This window comes from Hyposmocoma kahamanoa, unplaced genomic scaffold (assembly GCF_003589595.1).
Source record: "Hyposmocoma kahamanoa isolate Upper Pololo Valley unplaced genomic scaffold, ASM358959v1 88, whole genome shotgun sequence".
Taxonomy (NCBI): domain Eukaryota; kingdom Metazoa; phylum Arthropoda; class Insecta; order Lepidoptera; family Cosmopterigidae; genus Hyposmocoma; species Hyposmocoma kahamanoa.
In genome coordinates, this window is record NW_020654466.1 from 21,740,773 (window position 1) to 21,762,196 (window position 21,424).

A 21,424-nucleotide genomic window follows, 5' to 3' on the forward strand; every position below is an offset into this window, starting at 1 on the left:
AACCTATTGCAATAAAACGGCAATTTCATACTTTAACCCCTAATATTACAAAGATACAAATTTCAACCATACAGCTGAAGTTACACAAAAACGGTTGAATGCGTAAGAAAACTCTCATAACCAAAAAGTCAACTTCGGGATCAGGTATCTGAGACATCGACTGTACCAGAATTTCATTATTACAGCGCCTTAACAAGATTTTCAAGATTATATTATATATAATGGAAAGAATGAATTATGTATTACTAAAACAAAGCTTGTGAAGAGGGTTGACAGGAGATCATGACGGAAAACGCTTTCAGCGCTAGTTACGTACGAGACTAGAAAATTAATTTGAACCGTCATTGTTGCTTAATTAGACTGAATGTAGGTCATTTAGCAACTGGAGAAACACGATTTATTATTTTATTTAAGATTGAAACTACAGTTTTTTTGGTACATTATACAGGGTTCTTTGTAAAATACTAACAATCTCACAAGACTATATTACTAACACCATAAACAACAACTTCTGCCCATGACTTTTGACAAAACATTATAAATTTACCAAAAATAAACTTTGAAGTCTTTCTCTTGTAATCTCACACTTTTTAATCTAGTAATAGTAAGTTCAGCAACGCATCTCGTGTATGTCTTTTATTACGAGTCTACACAACCTCAAATGCTTTAGTTGATTCCGCAAAACAGTGAAACCGTTGAATCAATCACTTTTTTCTAAAAATATTCGCGATAAAAATAAAGACAAACTTACCTCGATATTCAATAAGTACTTTAGATATACCAATGATTTTTTTTTTGTATGTAATGAACTGAATAAAAGGATAGAAGATTTCTTAGGTCTCAGGACAAACCCTGTCGCTCTCTCGATAGGTCCCAGTTATTTTTCCTTCCTTCAGTTCCGGTTTTTATTCTCACGCCTTCACTGTTTATGCAGTCAGACTTTGGAACGCACTTATTATTTCTGTTCACGAAAGTACATCGTTAGCTCCTTTTAAATTGAGAGTTAAGGAGCATTATTTATCTACTGTTCCATCCAGTTTAAAGGTATTATATTTTGAAATATGTATTATCTAGTTTATAATAGTTTAATGTTAAATATTGTATTACATAACTTTGCATTTTATGCACATAAGCACGTTATTACAATTAATATGTCCTGTATTTGGACCTTTTGTTTGTGTTTTCCTTTTATTAAAGTATTGCATGCTTTTTTTTTGTGCAATAAATAATATTATTAAAAAAAAAATACGTATATTATATGATATACATCTTTCAAATGGCTATAAAATTGTGCGAATTGTCCGTATTAGTACGGGAAAAATTAGTATTCTAGCTGAAGGAGTGTCGACTCTTATAATTATTTGTCTACCACGCAGAGTTATCATCACCGTTTAGAGCGGTCTATTTCAATATTTTTATTTTTGTACGAAAGGAAACTGGTGAATTATCAGAAGTCATGGAATAAAAGCTATTCTTTAAGTTGTTAGTAATATTAGATCTGCGAAGTTGTTATTTTACAGATACGGCCCCATTAGCTAAAGAACCTAGAATTGACATTGACATTGACAGTCTGTCGAATGAAGTGAATTTAATGCGTTTGATTTAGCTACAGTCCCACAAACACGTACTTCCCTCATCGTTCCTTTATCGTCTTCCCAACCACAGTTGAGCCGCCGCCATCAACAAAATGTCAACTAACCTTATTTATCATGACAACGTGCACGTTTCCATAATGCCCTTTCATTTTGCGTCCGCACACAAACCCACTAAGTTTGTCACCTCGAATATCGTGAATTTCTACTTGTGCACGCGGTGAATTTGTGTGGCGATGTGTACAGGCACAACACGAGTCATTAGAGCGCGTCGCTCCATCCATTGTGCTTGATTAGAGCTCCACAATGTATATATGTGCGTTATAATGTATCTATTTTTGAGCAAACAAACGCAAATAGCACTATGTTCAATTGTTATAACTTTTTTATTAAAAAAAAAACGACTTAAAAAGTTGGCTTATTGACTTTTTTATTGAAATTACATCTATATGCCAAGTTTTATACAAATTGGTTAAAGGAAATTGCGCTAAACCGGATTCATGCCCTAGTTTTCCATCCTTAGCGGTGGAATATTTTCTTCAAATTTAAATGGGACTCTATATCCAACAAAAAAGAATTATCAAAATCGGCTCACAAATGCCGAAGTTATCGCGTAACATACACACAAAAAAAATACAGTCGAATTCAGAACCTCCTTTTTTTATGCCGGTTAAAAAACGAATATCATACATTTATATCAATAAGATCGACCGACTAAAGCACATAAATCAAATTCATTTGTTCAAACTTAAATTCTAGTGGCAATTTTACTACTAATATGTTTAATTCTTTGAACCTCATATCTGTACATGTTAAATATTTCAGGCCCAAGGCTTGATGTACACATAATTACTTCTCCTCTGATTTAGAATATCGGAAAATACAATTTCCACCTACATATACCTGACAAATGCAGGCAGCGTGTTATCGACATTTCATAACGAGTACCGGTGTGCCTCAGGGAACGATACTGGGTCCATAATTTTATTATGTGTATATATAATGTATTTTCTCAATTATAGCTGTGATGATCTAGGGCGTGGTAGTGGGACATTGCGAGTTCATACTACTTTTAAAACAATATTTTCAATTTTCTCATTTCACAAATATATGAAACCATTTGTTTCGACAAACTTCCGTAAACTCAAACCACGATTTCCCAAGACGATTTATGGTCGTTATAACGAGTTCGCAGCCGGGTGCGACAAAAATCTTTTCACGGTCGTTTTTATTTATGACCTATTTCATACCAATGCCTGCTACACATGCAATGTTTCCCGAGCTTTGAATGTCATGTGGGTAGTGCGCTGCGTAATATGAAATCGTGAAGTTTTATTGATTGTTTTGTTTCAATATTAACTTTACTGAATTCACTATGTTTTTTTACTACCATTGTATGTGAAGGCGAGTTTATCCCATAAAAGATTTAACTGACAACTGAGAGTGTAATTGGTTTCTATTTCTAGGTTGCAGTTGGTAATGCAAACATAAAAATCTTATAGTTCACACCCTTTTCTCATCGAGATAGGCAGAGACCACGGCTTCCACTTGCTACGATCCTGACACACATGATCACATTGTAACATGGTTCATCTATTGACTAAATGAAAATTATGTTTTAATTTAAATTTTGTATAAATTTGATTTATTAATAAATTTGAATTAAAATTTTTAATTTTAATTTTAATTAAACTTTGTAATTTTCATTTTGATTATAATTTTTAATTTTCACTTTAATTAAAATTTTTGCATTTCGTTTTAATTAAAATCTTTAACTTTTCTTTTATTTCTAATTTTGGTTTATTGTTTATTATTGAATTTTTATATTAGTCTTGTATTATTATATGCTCCATGTTTTTCGAAATAATTTATAAGAAACTTCTTTTGACTCATCAACACGCGTACTTACTTATACTTTTGAAATTACCTTTCTTTAGAACAACAAATGATCTATTACATTTTATATGTAGTTCTTACTCTATCTTGAAGACTAACTCTAACAAATACGCGTCGATAGCAAACGACGTTCTCAATCCGGATCGATATTTCAATTAACCCCAAATGATCTGTTTCCTGTCCGGCCACCCTGCGGATTCTCCCTAACACCCAGGTAACATAAACTGGACGGTTAATGCTAACGAAGCGCATGACCAGGGGATGAAAGGGTGTCCCAAAATGAGGGCGTTTGGGGTTGTCTCGTAAATTTTTTTCACTTGATTGAAACCTATACGCCCCAAAACGGCTTGTTATCCATAAATATCTTTCATATAGGCGTGAAGAACGCCTTTTAAATTTCTATTAACGCTCAAGTTCGATCATGTATACTGCCACCTTTGGGACGGCTCTTCCCGATAAGAGCTACCTACCTTACACTGAGTCGACGAAAACCAAAGAGACTTATTAACAACTTCCTTATGGCGTCGTAACTATAAAATCTTGACCACCGCAGAAAAGGGGAGTGATGGTCGGTTTTCTATGGGGTTTCAGATTGTGTGCAAGAACTGTTTATTTCAGTTACACCTTTAGTGCTCTTCCTTCAGTCAACTAAAAAAATCAGAATACTTCATCTTTATGTCTTTGATATATTGATTTGCTTCCTACTGCCTAATGCGTCCGGAAAAAACTTTTAGAACATTACTTCAGGCTTCTGCATTTCCCGAAAATTACGTTAGAAGGCTATTCAACGTGTATAGGCGAAAAAGAGATGAAAGAATTCGGCCAGGGAAGTTAATTTTATTTATGTATATAAATATTCAAATTTAGTATAGGGATATAAAATATGTAATACATAAGTGTAGTCACTTTTGTGATATCAATATATTCGTTGATTGACCCTACCTATTACTTTTTTACAGTAAAAGGAAAATTGTTCATAGGCAACCTTGACATGTGTTTTTTGGCTCGCCTGTAAATTTTGTCTAAAGCAGCTTACTAGGTTTTGCGCAGCCGAGTACTGCCGCCAAGCGTTAATTTGAGCATTACTGCGTATATGGGACTTGTCAACTTATGTTTCAGGGCCCTGTAACATTGCCGGCGCACTACTTGTCCGTGACTGTCATAAAACAAATATCTCTTAATATCATAGCAGATAGTGGACAAGCGCGCGTCCATTTTTTTTTAAATTAGTCTCAACAATCATGAGATGTCTATTTAATGAAATACACATTCATAAAATGATTTTTACTTACCTTCAAATACAAAATACAAATACTTGCTTCATATGAAATTGCATGCCTATTTTTATACCTATTGATTTGTAAAGTATATGTTTCAATAAAAAGATGTATCAAGATTTGTTTAAGTAAGTAAACAAATCGACTATAGTGTCTTATTACTGAGCAGCGGACTCTCAACTTTTTCTTTGTCTTATGGCACACACACAGAGTGGTAACACCTTACAACTCATCTCTGGGTGCATACGGCAAATATATCCAGCCCAATACGGTTGTACCTGGCGGTTTTTTTGCTTCCGTCAGCAATACGAGTTTTGGAACGCACCGTTGTATTTTTAACCCAATCCATCTTTTTAACACTTAAAATGCTGCATCAGCTCTTTGGCAAACCTTCAATCTTAATCAAGGACCATTTCTGTGCACCGTATGTTAGGATGGACAGTATACATATGTCGATGAGCTATCGGATAAGTGATAGTGGAAGTTTCTTCCTTACTTCCTTTATGGACCAGAAACTTTCAAGCGTTGTTGATGCATCTTTCGACCTCTTTATCCTGAAAAAGACTCTCTATCTATGTATACATAAATGATGTAAGTAATACTTGACGGAGTTACATAGCACGATTCTAAATTTCATGTTCCATGGGGGTGATTCATTTTCATCACAATTGGAAGTTACGTTCATTGGTGTTGTAAATAACGATGTGAATATATTGTATGAAGCTTTTATACTCTTAACAAACATCGTGAAGCTTCCATGCATATATTTCAGCCGAAAACCTCCACCACGATCACTCTTGCCCTGCTAGATATCGTCCTGAATGATAGGTTCTAGAGATGCGTTGAGTACTCGTTTGGTAGTCGGTACTCGGTGTACTCGGCCGTTTTTTTACTACTCGTACTCGGCCGACTAACTCGGTTCATGAGAAGAGTACTCGGTTAGAATAAAGCGTTACAGCTATAGACATATTAAAGTAAAACCTAGAATATATTCAAAATTATCAAAAGAAATTTGTTACTAGAAATTCTAGATTAGATTATAGCAATGTAGTAATTTAAAAAGAAACTTTACATTATTAATATTTAAAATTTTTACAAAGGCAAGTTATGATGTAGGAATACAAGGCTTTCTGCGCGTTCAGGTAATAGTCTGTTCCTTTTTTCTTCATACACATTACCCGCTTCGGAAAATAACCGCTCGGTATACACGCGCTTGTAGGTGCACAAAAAGCACTCGTGCTAACTGTGCCAGTTTTGGATATCTTGTTTTATGCCCTACTCATCATTGGAAAAAACTCTGCTCTCGGGACAATAACCTTTCATTGATATATCTGTCTAATTCTAGAGCAATGGGACTTTTAGGATCATCGCGTTCCAGTTGTAATGAACCGAGTAACTCGGTCGAGTACTCGGCTCGGCAAATGTTAAACCGAGTAATATTCGGTACTCGGTTACTGGGTAAAACTTGTACTCGGCGCATCTCTAATAAGTTTTGTGAAACAAGTCGTGAGCAACATTAGGTTTTGTTTCCAGAACTTTCACTGCTTTGAAATGTCACTTCGTAAACTGTCCCAGAACTTCGACGTCTAATTCAAATTATCATTTCTCGTGTTAAACCAAATATTGATTTTACATGTTCACTTACTTTTAACTTATTTATTAACACTCGTACACTAACCTGATGTGCTAATTTCAACAAATTACTTACAAATTTGAAGCTAAACAATAAAATGTTACGTCATTCACTCTTCTAATAAAAATAATAACGCACACGCTCGTACATCATGCACTTGGGAAACTTTGGGTGCCCAAACTCATGAGATAAATAAATGTTGGCCATACAAATATTTCTCCCGGCCCGAAAGTCGAACCCGGGACCTCTGCGTGGCAGTCCAGCATGGTAACCGTTCGGCCACGTGGGCAGCTGACGGTTAATATTCCCAAATTATATCTAGGGGGGGACTTGGTCGATATTCCCTTCAGGCATACTAGGCGCTTTTCATCGAATAGAATAGAATAGACTGCGACTTAATAGGCATCTTCTGGGCGAGCTCGTTCCATCCTAAAACCTTATCTTTGCTCCAGGGCTAGGTAGAAGTAACAACAAGTCCAATTACTTTCAAAAAACTACATTATAAAATATAATAAAATCATGGTGAAAAAATTGAAATATATATAAGGTGTTAATAAATTAGGGACGCATGATTTTAGAGTCTTCAGTCAGCATCAGAAGGTTTAATTTAAAATACAAACGAAAAGGACTCTATGCGATTTTAAAGTGTCATTTTTCCGTTTAAAAAACAAATATATAACATAGTGAATTTGACATTCTATTTAATTTTAATAGTGAAGTGGCCAATGGTAATTAAATTGTTTCAAAATACCATTAGAGCTTTTAATCACCAATTATTGTTATAACAGGCTTGTTTTCTTAAATATTTCGAATAACTAATACTTCAAAGTAATTATAATGAGGTAAGTGATTGGCTGTAAAATATACGTACTTATTTTGTTAGCACCCTATATATAGGTTTCACGTTTCATGACCTAAATGAAATAACAATGCAATCAACCATGAATAATTCAAAAAGGTACGAAAATTAACATCTTATAAGGATAAGTAGGAAAATAAAGAAGCAGTGAAAAATAAAGTCTGGTAACAGATAAGATCTCAAGCAATTTAGCGGCTCCAATTTAAAACCTTTTTAATCTAAATTGGGTAATAAAATATCGGATCTCGTTTTCTTCACTGTTGATTTTATAGCAATGGCGGATATTTGGTTGTACCACTTTGAGTTTAAACATTTACTACACTGGTCCTGTACCAAATTAAACAAATTAAAAAAAAAAATGTTAATTATTGTGATGACTTTTTGTAATTGGTTTTAATATATTTCATAATAAATTAAATTGTATTAATTAATTAATTTATTTATTTATTTATTACAACTTACACTAACAGCATATAACTAAACATGTAAGTCATAGTCAATTAAAAAGTAGTCGAGTCGATTAAAAAGTAGTCGAGTCGATCACCGCCCGAAACCAATCTGCGGTATTTCGACCACAGAGCTTCGAGCGGTGATCGCCTCCAAGTAATGACCAGCAGATGTCAGAAATTTATGTTCAGAAGAACTGAAAACGTCGATATCATTATTCCTATTTAGAGAATCGATCACATTAATGACATAGCTTGTGTACGAGATTAATAATAAAATTAGTTTAAGTTATTTTCATTGTAGTGCCCTAACAGGGTTTATGTCCTAGAATACTATTATGTAACACCTCTGTTAATCCACATGAAGCAATGAATAAATGAATGAATAAAAGAATCACGATGCGAATGAAGGAAGCTTCATTTGCATCGTTCATTCGCATGAAGATGCTTCGCGTTGTTTTTTAATTTGATCGCGTATTACTTATTTGACAGTAATTGTTTCGGACGTATGTCGGACGGTGAACGAGAGTGGGTCACGCAGAGACCATGAATTTGTACCCAGCCCGTTTCTGAAAAACTACTTTCATCTTAATTATTAATACAAAGATCGAACACTCAGAAAAATCCTTCGGTCCGGCCGGGTTCGAACAGACGTCTTCTAGCATACCGTGCCAGACGCTATACCAACTAAGCCAGGGAACAAACCAGCGGACCTTTATAATATGTATTTGGTTTTTCAACGACTTTTTACCCGTAGCGCCATCTATGAGAAATCTATGATAATTCGTCACCAATTTAGTTACCTCTATCAGTCCCGGCTAGAGATGTCGCTATTCATTGCATTTAAATTTTTATTTAATTGATATTCAATTACTTTTATGTGAAATTACTCCACTAGTTTGTTATAATTTATTAATACAAAGATCGAACACTCGGAAAAAATTCCTTCGATCCATCTTCCACCTTTCTTTCATCTTCCTTACTTGCATCATTCCTCCTCCTTCTCCTGCGTCACTTTTAACTCTTTTTTACTTCATATTAACTTTTAATTCATATTATCGTCAATTGTGGGATAAACGACGACCTCTGTGGCCCAACGGTTTTGATCTGTGCGCTCCAAATGAAGACGTATCAGATTCGATTTCCGACAGGACCTATTTGGGAAATGACCGAAATTGGTTCTGGTTTGGGTTGTTCTGTTTTTTTTTCTTATTTTATTTTATTTCATACTTTTGCAAATATTGTTATCTTAAATGCAAGTTTTATCTTGTTAAAATAGCACCTAGTAGAACTATTGTATCCGAGGTGAGAGCCTGGAGATCTGTCACACAGGTTAACACCTAGTATGTACTCCAGTCTCTAACCCAGGCATTTTTTAATTAGTTATTTAATGACCTTAAGAAGAGGCAATAAATATTATTATTATTATAGTACAGGGAATTCCATATTTTAAGACTAGGTAACTGCGGTGGTTGTAAATAAAAAATTCAAAAGGAACCCTTTTCTACCCTTCAAGTTTGTAGCAGACTGTGTCAACGGGTTCGGGTGGGTGCTACCAAAGAATGAGCAACACCAAAGTAAATATACTTACAGTTTACAAAACATCGCACCGGTATCAACCAAATCAGAATATAGGTAGAATTTAAATATAAAATTAAACTTACAAAGACTATATAAAAATTTTTTTTTTTTATTGACCATAATACAAGAAAAATACTTAGCTCACAAATGCCCTTCCGGCTTTATCCCTTAGACTATGGAAACTAAAGGACATGTTACGTTGACATATATAAATCAGACGTTATATGTATATGATGCATTTCGTCGTCGAAAACATAAACATATTATTGTCTTTGTTTAACTATTACGTGCCGTCTTAAGCCAAAAGAGATAGCATTACATTGGTCTGTGTCAAACACGGGAATCGAAAATTCGTAACGTCATTTTAAATGCCAACCGTGGCCATTTCAAGTACATGAGGTACATGATACCGTTGTCAAAGGGAAGTACATCAAATGTCAAAACAAATGTTTTTCCAAATGTATTATTGAATTATTCACATGTATTATAATTAAATTGGACAAAAATATTGACAGTGAGAATAATTAGGTATTAATAAAAATGCGACGCTGCAGCATTAAAGGATGCGGCTTTAGAAAAACTGCAAATCAATCGAATGTTACATTGCACAGGCATGTGTTATTTTTTTGTCTATAAATCACACAATAGCCCGTATATTTTATGTAATTAGACTTATTTAAGTAGTTTATTTATAAATCTTGCCAAATTTTGCTTTTGTTACTTTAGATTGCCTGTTTGTTTGTATATTTTGATGATTGTTGTTAACGATTATTTTGAGATAGTGTTGATCTTGTAAGCATACATATTATCGATATTCTGTTATTAAAACAATTCACTATGAGGTTTTTATTGTTTTATTATTATTATTTCAAGTTTTCCTACAAATGAAAAAAGGAAGAAAGAATGGTTGGAAATCATAGGACTGCCGAATATAAACGTTGGATCAAAGACCATCTTCATTTGTTCGCTTCATTTTGAAGAGTCAAATTTTAACAGAACTTTAAATGTAACTAGATTACATGACAATGCTATTCCATCATTAGGTTTATTGGTATTAGGTTTATTTATTTAGGTTTATTGGTTTACGTTATGTAAATATGTACTAAAATGTAGGTTAAAGGCGTACCTCTTAAAGTAATTTTTATATTTTATTTAGTAAGTACAATTAATACTACGTAATGTTAAATACAAGTAAAGTAGGTATAATTAAGCAAGAATGCGCATGTCGCCAACAAACTGCACAGCAGTTTGGTGACTTTTACTAAATAAGTTACCAGTTGTAATGTTGAAAATAAATTTTTTTTGAAGTTTAAAAATGTGTGTTGACATTTATAATAATATACCACTCGAGATTAAATTATCAGACTTGTGTTTGTTTAGGCATACTTTGGTTACAGTAAACTAAAGAAACAAAAATTCAAGCCATACATTTGCATGTCGATAATGACTTATCGATAGATTATGGTACAACACTAAAGAAATCCGCCATTTGTAACTTTCAAATTTTGGTAATATGCACGTTGATTCTGTACTTAGGGCAGCTCCTTTCTTTTATTTTTTTCCATCCTCTAAGCTTTATCCGCGGCGAAGGAGTTCAGTTTATTTAAGTAAAGATAATATATAATAGAGCAAAAGTCTTGTTTAATCATGTCTATGCTTATACAAAAGAGATTTGTAGCAACTGCTGCGATTCGGTACAAAGTTTTTTTTCCAACACGGTTTATCAGTCTTCACAATCAGTGCCAAAATTATTTCAGATTAAAACGGAAATTCTGCAATCAGTTGGTACTGCTTAAAATGGGAATTGTTCGGAAGACAACTGAATTGGCCATTTATTAATTGAAAAAGCATTTATTTTTAATTAATCTTTGACGACAAAGTGTCACTCAAATATTTTGAGACGCAGATGGTTCATTTTTTATTCGAGTTCTCGGAATGTATATTTAGGATGAAATGGAAGCGTCTGGAGAAGTCGACATAAAAGAGATAATAATGTTTGAGTACAAATTCAGTGCTTACCAAAACATTTACAAAATGAAATGTTATGCGTATTTATTCAACTGAGGCTCAAATGAGGTTAATGCTGTATGTAAATTATTTGAAACGGAGGGAGGTGTATCGATTTTGGTAAAGCAAATATTACGAGGACGCATACAGAAAAAATCCGTTAGTGGCTATGCACACCCTTTGCAGGAAGAGGTGTGTCATGTCGCAACTGCTATGACGGACGCAACCAGAGATGGACAGTGGATTAACACCCAGTCAACCAGCCCGGGTGTTTTCCCAAAGCGCCGGTTTTAACCCATTTCTGCACAAAATCGTCGTGGTTAGAAACGGCGAATACGAAATTTGATATATAATTCCATCACTCATTAGAAATTTCGATGTAAAAATATTTTTTGGACGAAAATGGACTCTCGTTTACTACTAGGGATGCAGGGACATTACGATTCCGTTTTTATGAAAATCGATTCAAGTATACGCTAACGAGTTTTTGTATAGATTCATTTTGTTGCGATTTTCAGACGAATCGATTCAATAGAAAGACGAAATATGAAAGCAAGCAGTAAACGTTTTTTAACAATATCATTACATGTAAACCAAACTCGATTTACGAATATTTAGTTGTAATTAGGTTTTGCCCACGATTTGGAGCGTTAATGGGTTTTAACCCGTTAAAACAATGCGTCGGTTTAAAACCCGGGCGCTCGTCCATCTCTAGATGCAACAAAAAAACATTTGTTGTACTAAGCTTTTTTATTCTTTATGGCCTTGGTTCTAAAAATTCTATTTTTTTAATTCTCCGTCAAAGCTGTATTGGATCACTGAACCTCCAAGTATGCCTCAACAATTGTAAATAGAAAACTACCATGAGACTCGGAAGCGACCCGATGTTTATCGCAAAGACACGATTAGGTGCGGTTAGGTTAGATTAAGTTAGGTTTAAACGAAAAAGCATTTTCCTCTCAAAATTACTTTCGAGGTTATGAAAAATAGGTAACCAAGGCCGGTATTTGTTGAAAATTAATATGAATAAAATAAGAACAGGCGGAGAAAGTTTGACACGGATCGGATGTCGACAAGCATCCGATGGCGACAGACGGGGCTGCGGGCGCCTCGGTGTGTCGTTAAACCGCTAGGCAATTTGCAAATTTTGAGGTGAATGTGAATTTAATAACTAAAGGACTTCTATTGAAAACTAAAATTTTGCAGGTTTTCTGTACAAAATTTGATAATTTATTCTTAAATCATTCGTTTTAGACCTTTGTTTTGGCCTGTTTTCAGGATTTTATATGATCGGATAAAGTACATTCTATAGTGTAACGAATTAGCACATTCCTTAGATTTCCTTAGATTCCTTAGATTCCTTAACTTGGATTACAATTAACGTATATTTTTTGTAAGACTATGATTTAATAGTAAATACCTGAATAACATTGATCTAGCAAAACAGTTCTTCCCGCTTCTCCTCCGGTGACTCACCTTAGTAAACCTTGACAAATCGTGTTCTTATTTCGTCGCAACTGCTACATATTACAAATAAATCTATTTTTTCGGGTCTAAATCCTGAAGCATGCAGCCAAGAAGCTTGGCAACCAAGGTGAGGCGTTACTTCACACCGGGACAGTTGCTTCAGCTGTACCAAGCACAAGTCCGGTCGTGCATGGAGTCCATGGAGTAAGATGGAGGTCAAATGCGCACTTATTGTTTTTGGACAAAACAAGTAGTTTAAATCAGAAAAAATAGTTTCAATCATTGACAAATTGAAAACGGTCTTCGTACTAAACTTCTTAAATTATACTTACAAAAGATGCGTCACCACGCCCCACGCCATTACTCTAGGGGGTCCATTGCTATGCACCCCCTTGCAGGAGCGGGTGTGTCGACCGACGCATTCCCTTCATTGAACAATTCTATGACTCATAGGTAAAGAGTTCGTGGCCTGAGAGATATATTGAAAGCGTTTTAAGGGGTTCAGTTATTTTTCGAGTTCTTAGGTTTTCGCCATTGTTACACATTTTTCCGGATTTAAATCGCTTATATTTATTTTTTCGAACAAACCGACGTTTCGGTCCCTTTACAGGTCCCATAGTCACGGTTGACTGAGGCGGTAGTCATCAATCAGTTATATCTAATATTAATGCAAACTACCCTATTTTTTCACTATAGTTACAAAAGTTATTAATTAAATACCTCATTTTTAATTTCACAATAATTTTTTTTATAGAATGAATTTTTATGAAGTTCAATTTATTATTAATTAATAATAGAAATTAGAATAAATTAAAACATATTAATTAGTACTGCATAAATTTGTCTTATGTTCTTAGCCCCTGCGGAAGATTTCTGACTGTACCACCTCAGTCAACCGTGACCATGAGACCTATAAAGGGCCTGAAACGTCTGTTTGTTTGAAAAAACAAATATACGCGATTAAAATCCGGAAAAATAGTTTCATTTCCTAACTATATTCTCGCCAACAATACCAAGTATTGCTTTGGCTTATAGATGGTTAAAATGTATTGCAAGTGATGTTTTCTTGTATTCACTTTGGTATGATACCAAATGACGGGACGAACAAGTCGTGCACCAGATGGTAAGCGACACGCCTGTCCGTAGCGGTTGCAGTGCCACTCAAAGCTTTAAATTGCAAAGATCACTGTGCACTGCTATCGTACCCACCACTCTGAGACGTAAGTTGACAAGTCCCATGTCCCTGTAATTTAACCAGCTTGCTTACTCTTCAAAACTGGAACTGTCATTACTGCTCGGCGGCAGAAATAGGTAAGATGGCAGTATTTCCCTGAAACGAACTCATTCACAAAGAGCTCTATAGCTACTAAATTATTTCTTCATTTATGTTTCCGCCATCTTTATTTTCTACAATTATCAGAAAACAGGCTTTGGGCCCCTTGTAATTTTCTTTTAACCTTATGCCAATCAACGCCGATTTCAGTATAAAATTTTAAATTAAAGTTTCTCAAATCGCTTTCCGTCACTGTTTCGAGACCCTCGTAAAATTTATATAGCCTACCATTAATAGTCGGTTGTAAAGCTTACACCGTTTTAGTTTCATTACATTCAAACAAACGGCTCGACGTGCTGGTTCTATAACTAACCTTTTCATACGACATTCATACGCATACTTGCATCTTTGAATTCCCATTAGGACAGACAAATACTGTCCTGGCAAGCTTTTCTTTTAGCACTTTTCATTGAACCCCTCTTTGTGCTTCCCACTCCAGTCTTTCTTAAGACTCATTCGATGTGATCTGAAAACGTTTTTCGTGGCCGTCCTCTTCCAATATCGCCTTCCACATTAGCTCTATATTATCTCCTTTACTTTACTACTCCATTTGCATTAACGCTGTATTTACCGAAACCACCTCAACATACTTTTCTGTTTTTGTCGCTACGTCCTATTTCAACACAGTGTTCTGTAATACACTTTTCACATATCTTTTTACACAATTTTGGATAATACTAAGAATCACTGGTATACATAGTACGCATGAACTATAACACATTTACGTGTACGTATGCATTGTGATGTAATTCATTGCAAAAAGATTTTAGAATCTGTCGAATAGATTGTGAACGGGGAAATGTTTTTGATAAAATTGATCTACGATGAGAAATATTTGCTAGTTTGAAAAAAATGTAGTATTTTAGCACACGATAACTTTGCTTAAATTATAGCCGATGGGAATTTTTCCATCAACTTCGTGGACGAAGTTCTGAGCAAAAGATAGTAAACTGTACAAAACGACTACCATTAAAGTTGGCACATAATTTAAAGCTCTCGGACAGACAATATCCTGGTTTTATTACAAACTTTCGCTTTTATTCTGAAAGAGCGATAAAGTACGAGAATGACAAACGAAGGGAGATCAACGTTATTTGGTAGACGGTGCTCACTTAGGGATGATTGTGATTCATGAAAATCGTAACTGTGAAAGTGAAAATATCAATAGTACTTTGGACTAAGGATTGCCACACACTGTTAGGGGAATAAAAATATAAAATATTGCTTATGTGAAAATGTTTATTCAAACCATGTCTTTATACAAAACGAGACAAAGGAATACAATTCATTCAACTCGATAAATCGAAAAGCAAAGAGACTTATTAGCAACTAGTCTTTTGTGTAGTCGAAACTTCGAAATCTTGAGCACCGCAAAAAAGTGGCCTGCTTGTCAGTTTTCTGTCCAATACATTTTGAATGGTGTGGAACTTTTCCATTTAGATCTACCTTCACAGTTCCTCTTTCGGTCAATTAAAAAGTCCGGAACACTCAATACTTATGTCGTTGATATATCACCTATTTGCAAGAAGCGCTTTGCTTTTCCTTCCAAATGCTTATGGCAAGAGAATGGACTGCGCAACCGACATCTGTATTTCCTGAAAAGTACAATACAGGGCTATTTAAGACTAGAGGGATGAGACATTTTTTAGACAAATCTTAGGTCAACTATACATCTTTGCCTTTCCTATTGAGTTGTTTCAATTCGTTTGTCAGAATGGCAAAACTGGAAGTGTGTCGAAATAAGAATTTCAAATATTTACTGAGAACACACACGCACACGTACACATTACAGTAACAGGTAACAGTTCTGTTTATTTATTCTATGTTGTTCAGTTGACACTCAATAATAAAAAGTATTCATGAAAGTATGCTGATACCTATTCGCGTTGATCCACTATGTAGTGGACGAAAATGACGGTGATCCCTATGTAGGGATCACCAACATTTTCGTCCGTCTTTTGGACACAGTCCTTGCATCTCTTTCATACAGTTTCAGCCTGCGAACCGCCTCTTATCGTTAACCCATCGCTTTGGCGGTCGGCCCCAGTCGTCGCTGCTGTGATGTCCTTCTAGCAACGTGTCCTCTCCAATACTACTTTCGACCTTCTATGATATCTACAACTTTATAAACTTTTGATTTCCGCCCATAAGACGGGCATGAGAATATAATTCTTATTTTCTTCCCGCCCTTCCTTGTGCGATTCATAACATTTTCGCCAAGGTTGTAATGTCCATTCCATAAGTAAACTACGTCCATTAATTGATCCATTTATAAAAATGTGCATAATAATAGACTACACACAACGCTGATCTCAATCGTCAGCTTTTCATTATGAATTTGCAGGTTATAAACAACCATGACAATTGAAACGTTTGAAAGATTCCATTTACAACTGGTCCATTTGGAACTTGTCCATTTAGGTATAAGTGATCCATTTATAAAAGTGTTAATAATAGTGTATACATGTATACAACATTGATTGATCTAAATCTATAGCTTTTCGTAATGAACTGTCAGGTTAAAAGCTATCAATTTTTTTATGATATCAAGTGACAAGACGAACAAGTAGTGTGCCTGATGTTAAGCAACACGCCTGTCCATAGCAGTTGCAGTGCCACTTAAACCTTAATTCGCAAAGGTCTGGGAGACACTGCCACCGCGCCTGTCATCTTGAGCCATAAGTTGACAAGTCCCATGTGCCTGTAATTTCTACAAATATTACCAAAATGAGATTCCCTTTACATCTCAGCCATTTCTTTTTGCTCAAGAATTCCCTAACCGTTGGAGGATAATCTGTCTCTTTGAAATCTTTATAATGGATGGAGGCTCATTTTATGTTTGGACAACATTTATTACGAACGATCGTAAGGCATAAAGGCTTTTCAGCTACTTTTGGCAACTCGTTTCTGTTAGAATATAATACATAATCATTTCATATTGTTGTATTTATATGTCACAATAAATACAACGTCAAGGAATAACTTTGAAAACAACAATAGAAACATGATACATTAACTTGAAGTTAAAGCTGCTGTACCTGTTCCTGGTACTAATGACGCTATACTGTTGCAGTGCTTCTCAGGGCTTTGCCATTTATAGCTCTGAGTGGCACTGCAATTGTTCTGGGTAGGAGTGCTGTTTTTATAGTACAGAAGTGACGAGACGAACAAGTAGTGCACCTGGTGGTAAGCGACACGCCTGTCCGTAACAGTTGCAGTTCTACTTAGAGCTTTTAACCCGTCACCCTGAAACATAACTTGACAAGTCCCATGTGCCTATAATTTCACCAGCACCCTTACCCTTCCAAACCGGAACTTAGTAATGAAGGTGGCAGTACTTCCCTGGACGAACTCTTTCACAAGATTTTCTCTACTGCTACTAAAACTACTTCTTACCATCAGGCATGACTTCTTCGATTCGCCATTTCATGATCATAAAAAATGGAACGGAGGAAATTTGTATATGGTGTATATTCTTTTTTGTGATTAACTATAGTGGTAATAAGTCCGTGAATGTTCCTAAAACGTAAAACAAAATGAGGGATATAAAGATTTGTGATTTTTATCAATAATTATCATATGATATTTTAGTAGATTGTTGACGTTGTCTCAATTAAAACCAGCGCCACAGTCAATTTCGGCTGTGGCATAAGCTGAATGAAGTCCTTTTGCGTACGCCACAACCGCACACATGACAGTACAACATTTGTAGTTTTTATATTTAGTATTTTTTGTTTTGCTCTTTGTTTGTTATTGTCTTATTTCATTTTATTTTAATTTTGTTTATTACGTCTTTTTGTTTTGTTTTGCTTGTCAAAGTAGTATCAATATTTTTTTTTTGTATCTATGTGTTGTGGCGTTGCAATAAATGTCTATTCTATTCTATTCTATTCTATTCAATTTAAGACTTGGTGAACAAACGAATTAAGCGTAAAATAAGACATATCTTATCCATCATTATGATTTAAAAAATAGTCAGTTCTATGAAGAAGAGTTGTGGGTGATGTTGTGTGTGAAGAGTTTTTATAATTTTATTATTATATTTTCTAATCCATCATTATAATATGACGCTGACCGCACAACTCTTCTTCATAGAGCTGAGTATTTTTTTGATCATAATGATGGATTAGATCTGTCTTATTTCACGCTTAATTCGTTTGTTCACCAAGTCTTCAATTGAGACAATTAAACTTCTAACGAGTTGTACAATTATCCATCGCCGAGGTCTTTATCCGCAGTTTCTTACCAAACACTTTTGTGAAATCTGACAGCATACATTTGCATTGTGCAAATTTAAAATAGCCACGTCGTGCAAGTAAATTGAGTCAATATCTCTGATATCTCAATCGTTTATCAGTCTGTGTTATTCCAGGGCATGTCTTCAAACTAAGACAATTCCCCTCGATTCAAGTCGGTCAACACAAAAGAGGAGCTAAGATGTAGCAAACGAATTAGCATTTCTCCCTTAATGTCTATCTATCTACAGATAGAGAACGTATTTTATTTTCTAAATTCTTTTAATTTAATTTAATTATGTACAGCATGATCAAGTTTTAATTTGTTTCTAATTTCCTTTTTATGAGAAAAAAATAAATAAAATCGTATTGTTAAAGTAAAATAAAATATTTTTTTAATGTACGTAGTGTAAATTAAAACGCTTGTTAAAAATTTAAAAAAAAAAGACATTTACATTAATACATTTTATAACGGTAGTGGAAAATAGTATGGTTTGCATTAATATTGGTCATAACTGGTTGAAGATTTATCATCTCAGTCAGCCGTGGCAACGGGACCAGTAAAAGGAGCCGAAACTTGTGTAATAATCGCGAAAACCTAAGAACTCTAAACATCATTGGCTTTGTACTGTTTGGTACGAGTATCCACTTAGGAGAGGGTTAGGTCAACGGAACCGTTTCAATTATAGTTTAATGTCACCAGCACCCCTTCAAATATGGTGGCAGTACTTCCCTGGACTGAACTTTTTCGCAAGGAGCTCCATTGTTACTAAAACGGTTCTGGTAGTGGTTCTATATGGCAGAATATATATAAAAATGACATACTAAAAAATACGAAAAATATCTGTATCTATCTATCTATCCGTCCGTCCGTCCATCCATTCATCGATCCATCGATCCATCGATCCATCGATCCAACGATCTATCGATCTATCGATCCATCGATCCACCGATCCACCGATCCACCGATCCATCGGTCCATTGGTCCATCGCCCGATCCATCGCCCAATCCATCGCCCGATCCATCGCCCAATCCATCGCCCGATCCATCACCCAATCTATCGCCCAATCCATCGCCCGATCCACCGCATGATCCATCGCCCAATCCATTGCCTGATCCGTCGCCCGATAAATCGCCCGATACATTGCCTGATCCATCGACCCCTCCAATCGAACGACCCATCGACCGACCTATCTATCGATCGATCGACCCCAATACATGTCCGAAGGTCGTCCACCATAATTAAAACTAACATTGGGCCCAGGTTACTTTCCTGGCTCACGCCGGAGTGAGTAAAGAAATTCCTAGACCGAAAACCAGATCTTTGCACAAGTTGTCTGCGGTCTTTAAGAAATCGGCGAAAAAAGATAGTAGGTTTGGAGCAAAACCCACGGCCGCAAATTTTCTGAGCAACACGTCTTTAACTACGAGGTCAAAGACCTTTTTAGCACACAGTAATGCTCACATCACTGCTTGGCGATAGAAATAGGTAAGGTGACAGTACTAATCTGGACAAACTCTTTCACAAGGAGCTCTACAGCTACGTCTAGTTTAGTCTGTTAAATGCATGGGAGCAAATGTGCAAATACACCTTCAACTTGTTTGTACATCTGTCTTATGTTTGACCAGACACAGTGAATGTATGTACTTGTATTGTTACATGTCAAGAGACCTATACATCCTTTGTTTTCACAAATGTAGGAGTTATGCATGAATTACGAGGTTTCATCACTATATTTTAATTCATGTTTAGCAAGAGGTATTGCTGCAAATCTTTCGCGAAATATGTTCATAACTTAAATATTAAAGTCTCATACCAAGCAACCTACAGGGTTATTTTTAAAATACTGACAACCACCCAGGACTACATTACTAGCGTCATAAAGAACAACTTTTGTTCCATGACTTTTTACAAAACATAATAAATTTACCAAAAATTTACTTTTAGGGTTTTGTACTATATAACACTTTTTACATCTGTATTTGGTAGGATCAAGAGCACGTGAAGCATGACACATAAGACTTAAATCCAACTTACCAATAATAACTTACCGCTTATGATAAGAACGGTCCAAGGTACAAAGTGTCAAGCTTGATGTGCTCTTGACTGTACAGTAATAAGTTCAAATGTGCAAGCTTCCGTGCGAGATTCCGGGTTCGATTCCCGTTAGGACCAATTTGGGAAATGAACTTTTTAAATTGGTTCTGGTCTGGGAGTTCTGGTAAATGCCCCAGAATGGATTCCGTTGCTCTGGTACTCATAATACAGGGAATTCCCTAGTTTGAGACCAGGAAATTTGTATGATTTTCTGGCACACATTATACAATTTGTATTGTAACTATTTTTATCGACACACATATCATAAACTCGCTATAATGTGTTCAAAAACCGCTAATTACGACGTGCATAAGGGTAAATCGTTTTGTTAGAACAAATTTCTTATCTGTGACAACGTTATTATTGCTTCGTATTAACATCGAATTCTATTACATTCAAATTTCGAACATATCTGAAAAATTGGACCTCAATTCTAATATCAGCCGAAATGAAGTTTCATTCGAAATGAAATATCAATAGCAAACAATTTTGACAACTTCACACGTTACTTGATATCGAACGATATGATAGTTGGGGCCGATTTTAGTTCGTCTATGAATTAAAAATAAAAACTACGGTTGTGTGACATGCGTGAGATAAGTTTTTATTTGCCGCCATTTCGCCAGTCGTAACATGCGATTCCAGAGCACATCACAGAGAGCTTATAATATGTGTGTAGATAAAGCAGTGTATGTAACTGTACATAATTAGGCATTAAAACACTCGTGAGATGTTTTTATGGAACCAGGCGAGTTTCATAAACCCTCACTCATATTTTAATGCCATTATGTAACAGTCACATAAACTACTATTATATATATAAAGCTACAAGTTCTTACTCACTGACAGAAATAGAACGCATACTTCCCGATATGGCGGAAAATAGATATTTATACCGTTGTACGCGGATAGGTTCTAAAGCAAAGAATCAGTCCTGATGACCTGAATGTGGAAAATATGAAAGAGTGATCAACGGCCTGCAAAAATTATAATATGTGG

General features: G+C 35.2%; 1 protein-coding gene across 1 annotated transcript in view; it reads right to left on the bottom strand.

Moving 5' to 3' along the window:
- LOC113235984 (kinase suppressor of Ras 2) overlaps positions 1-19,509 on the bottom strand; it is a 70,051-nt gene extending 50,542 nt beyond the window's left edge. Inside the window, exon 1 of the mRNA XM_026471908.1 lies at positions 19,285-19,509. Within this exon, the coding sequence (XP_026327693.1) occupies positions 19,285-19,509 (225 nt within the window). The remainder of the gene's footprint in view (positions 1-19,284) is intronic.
- Positions 19,510-21,424: the final 1,915 nt, after the last annotated feature.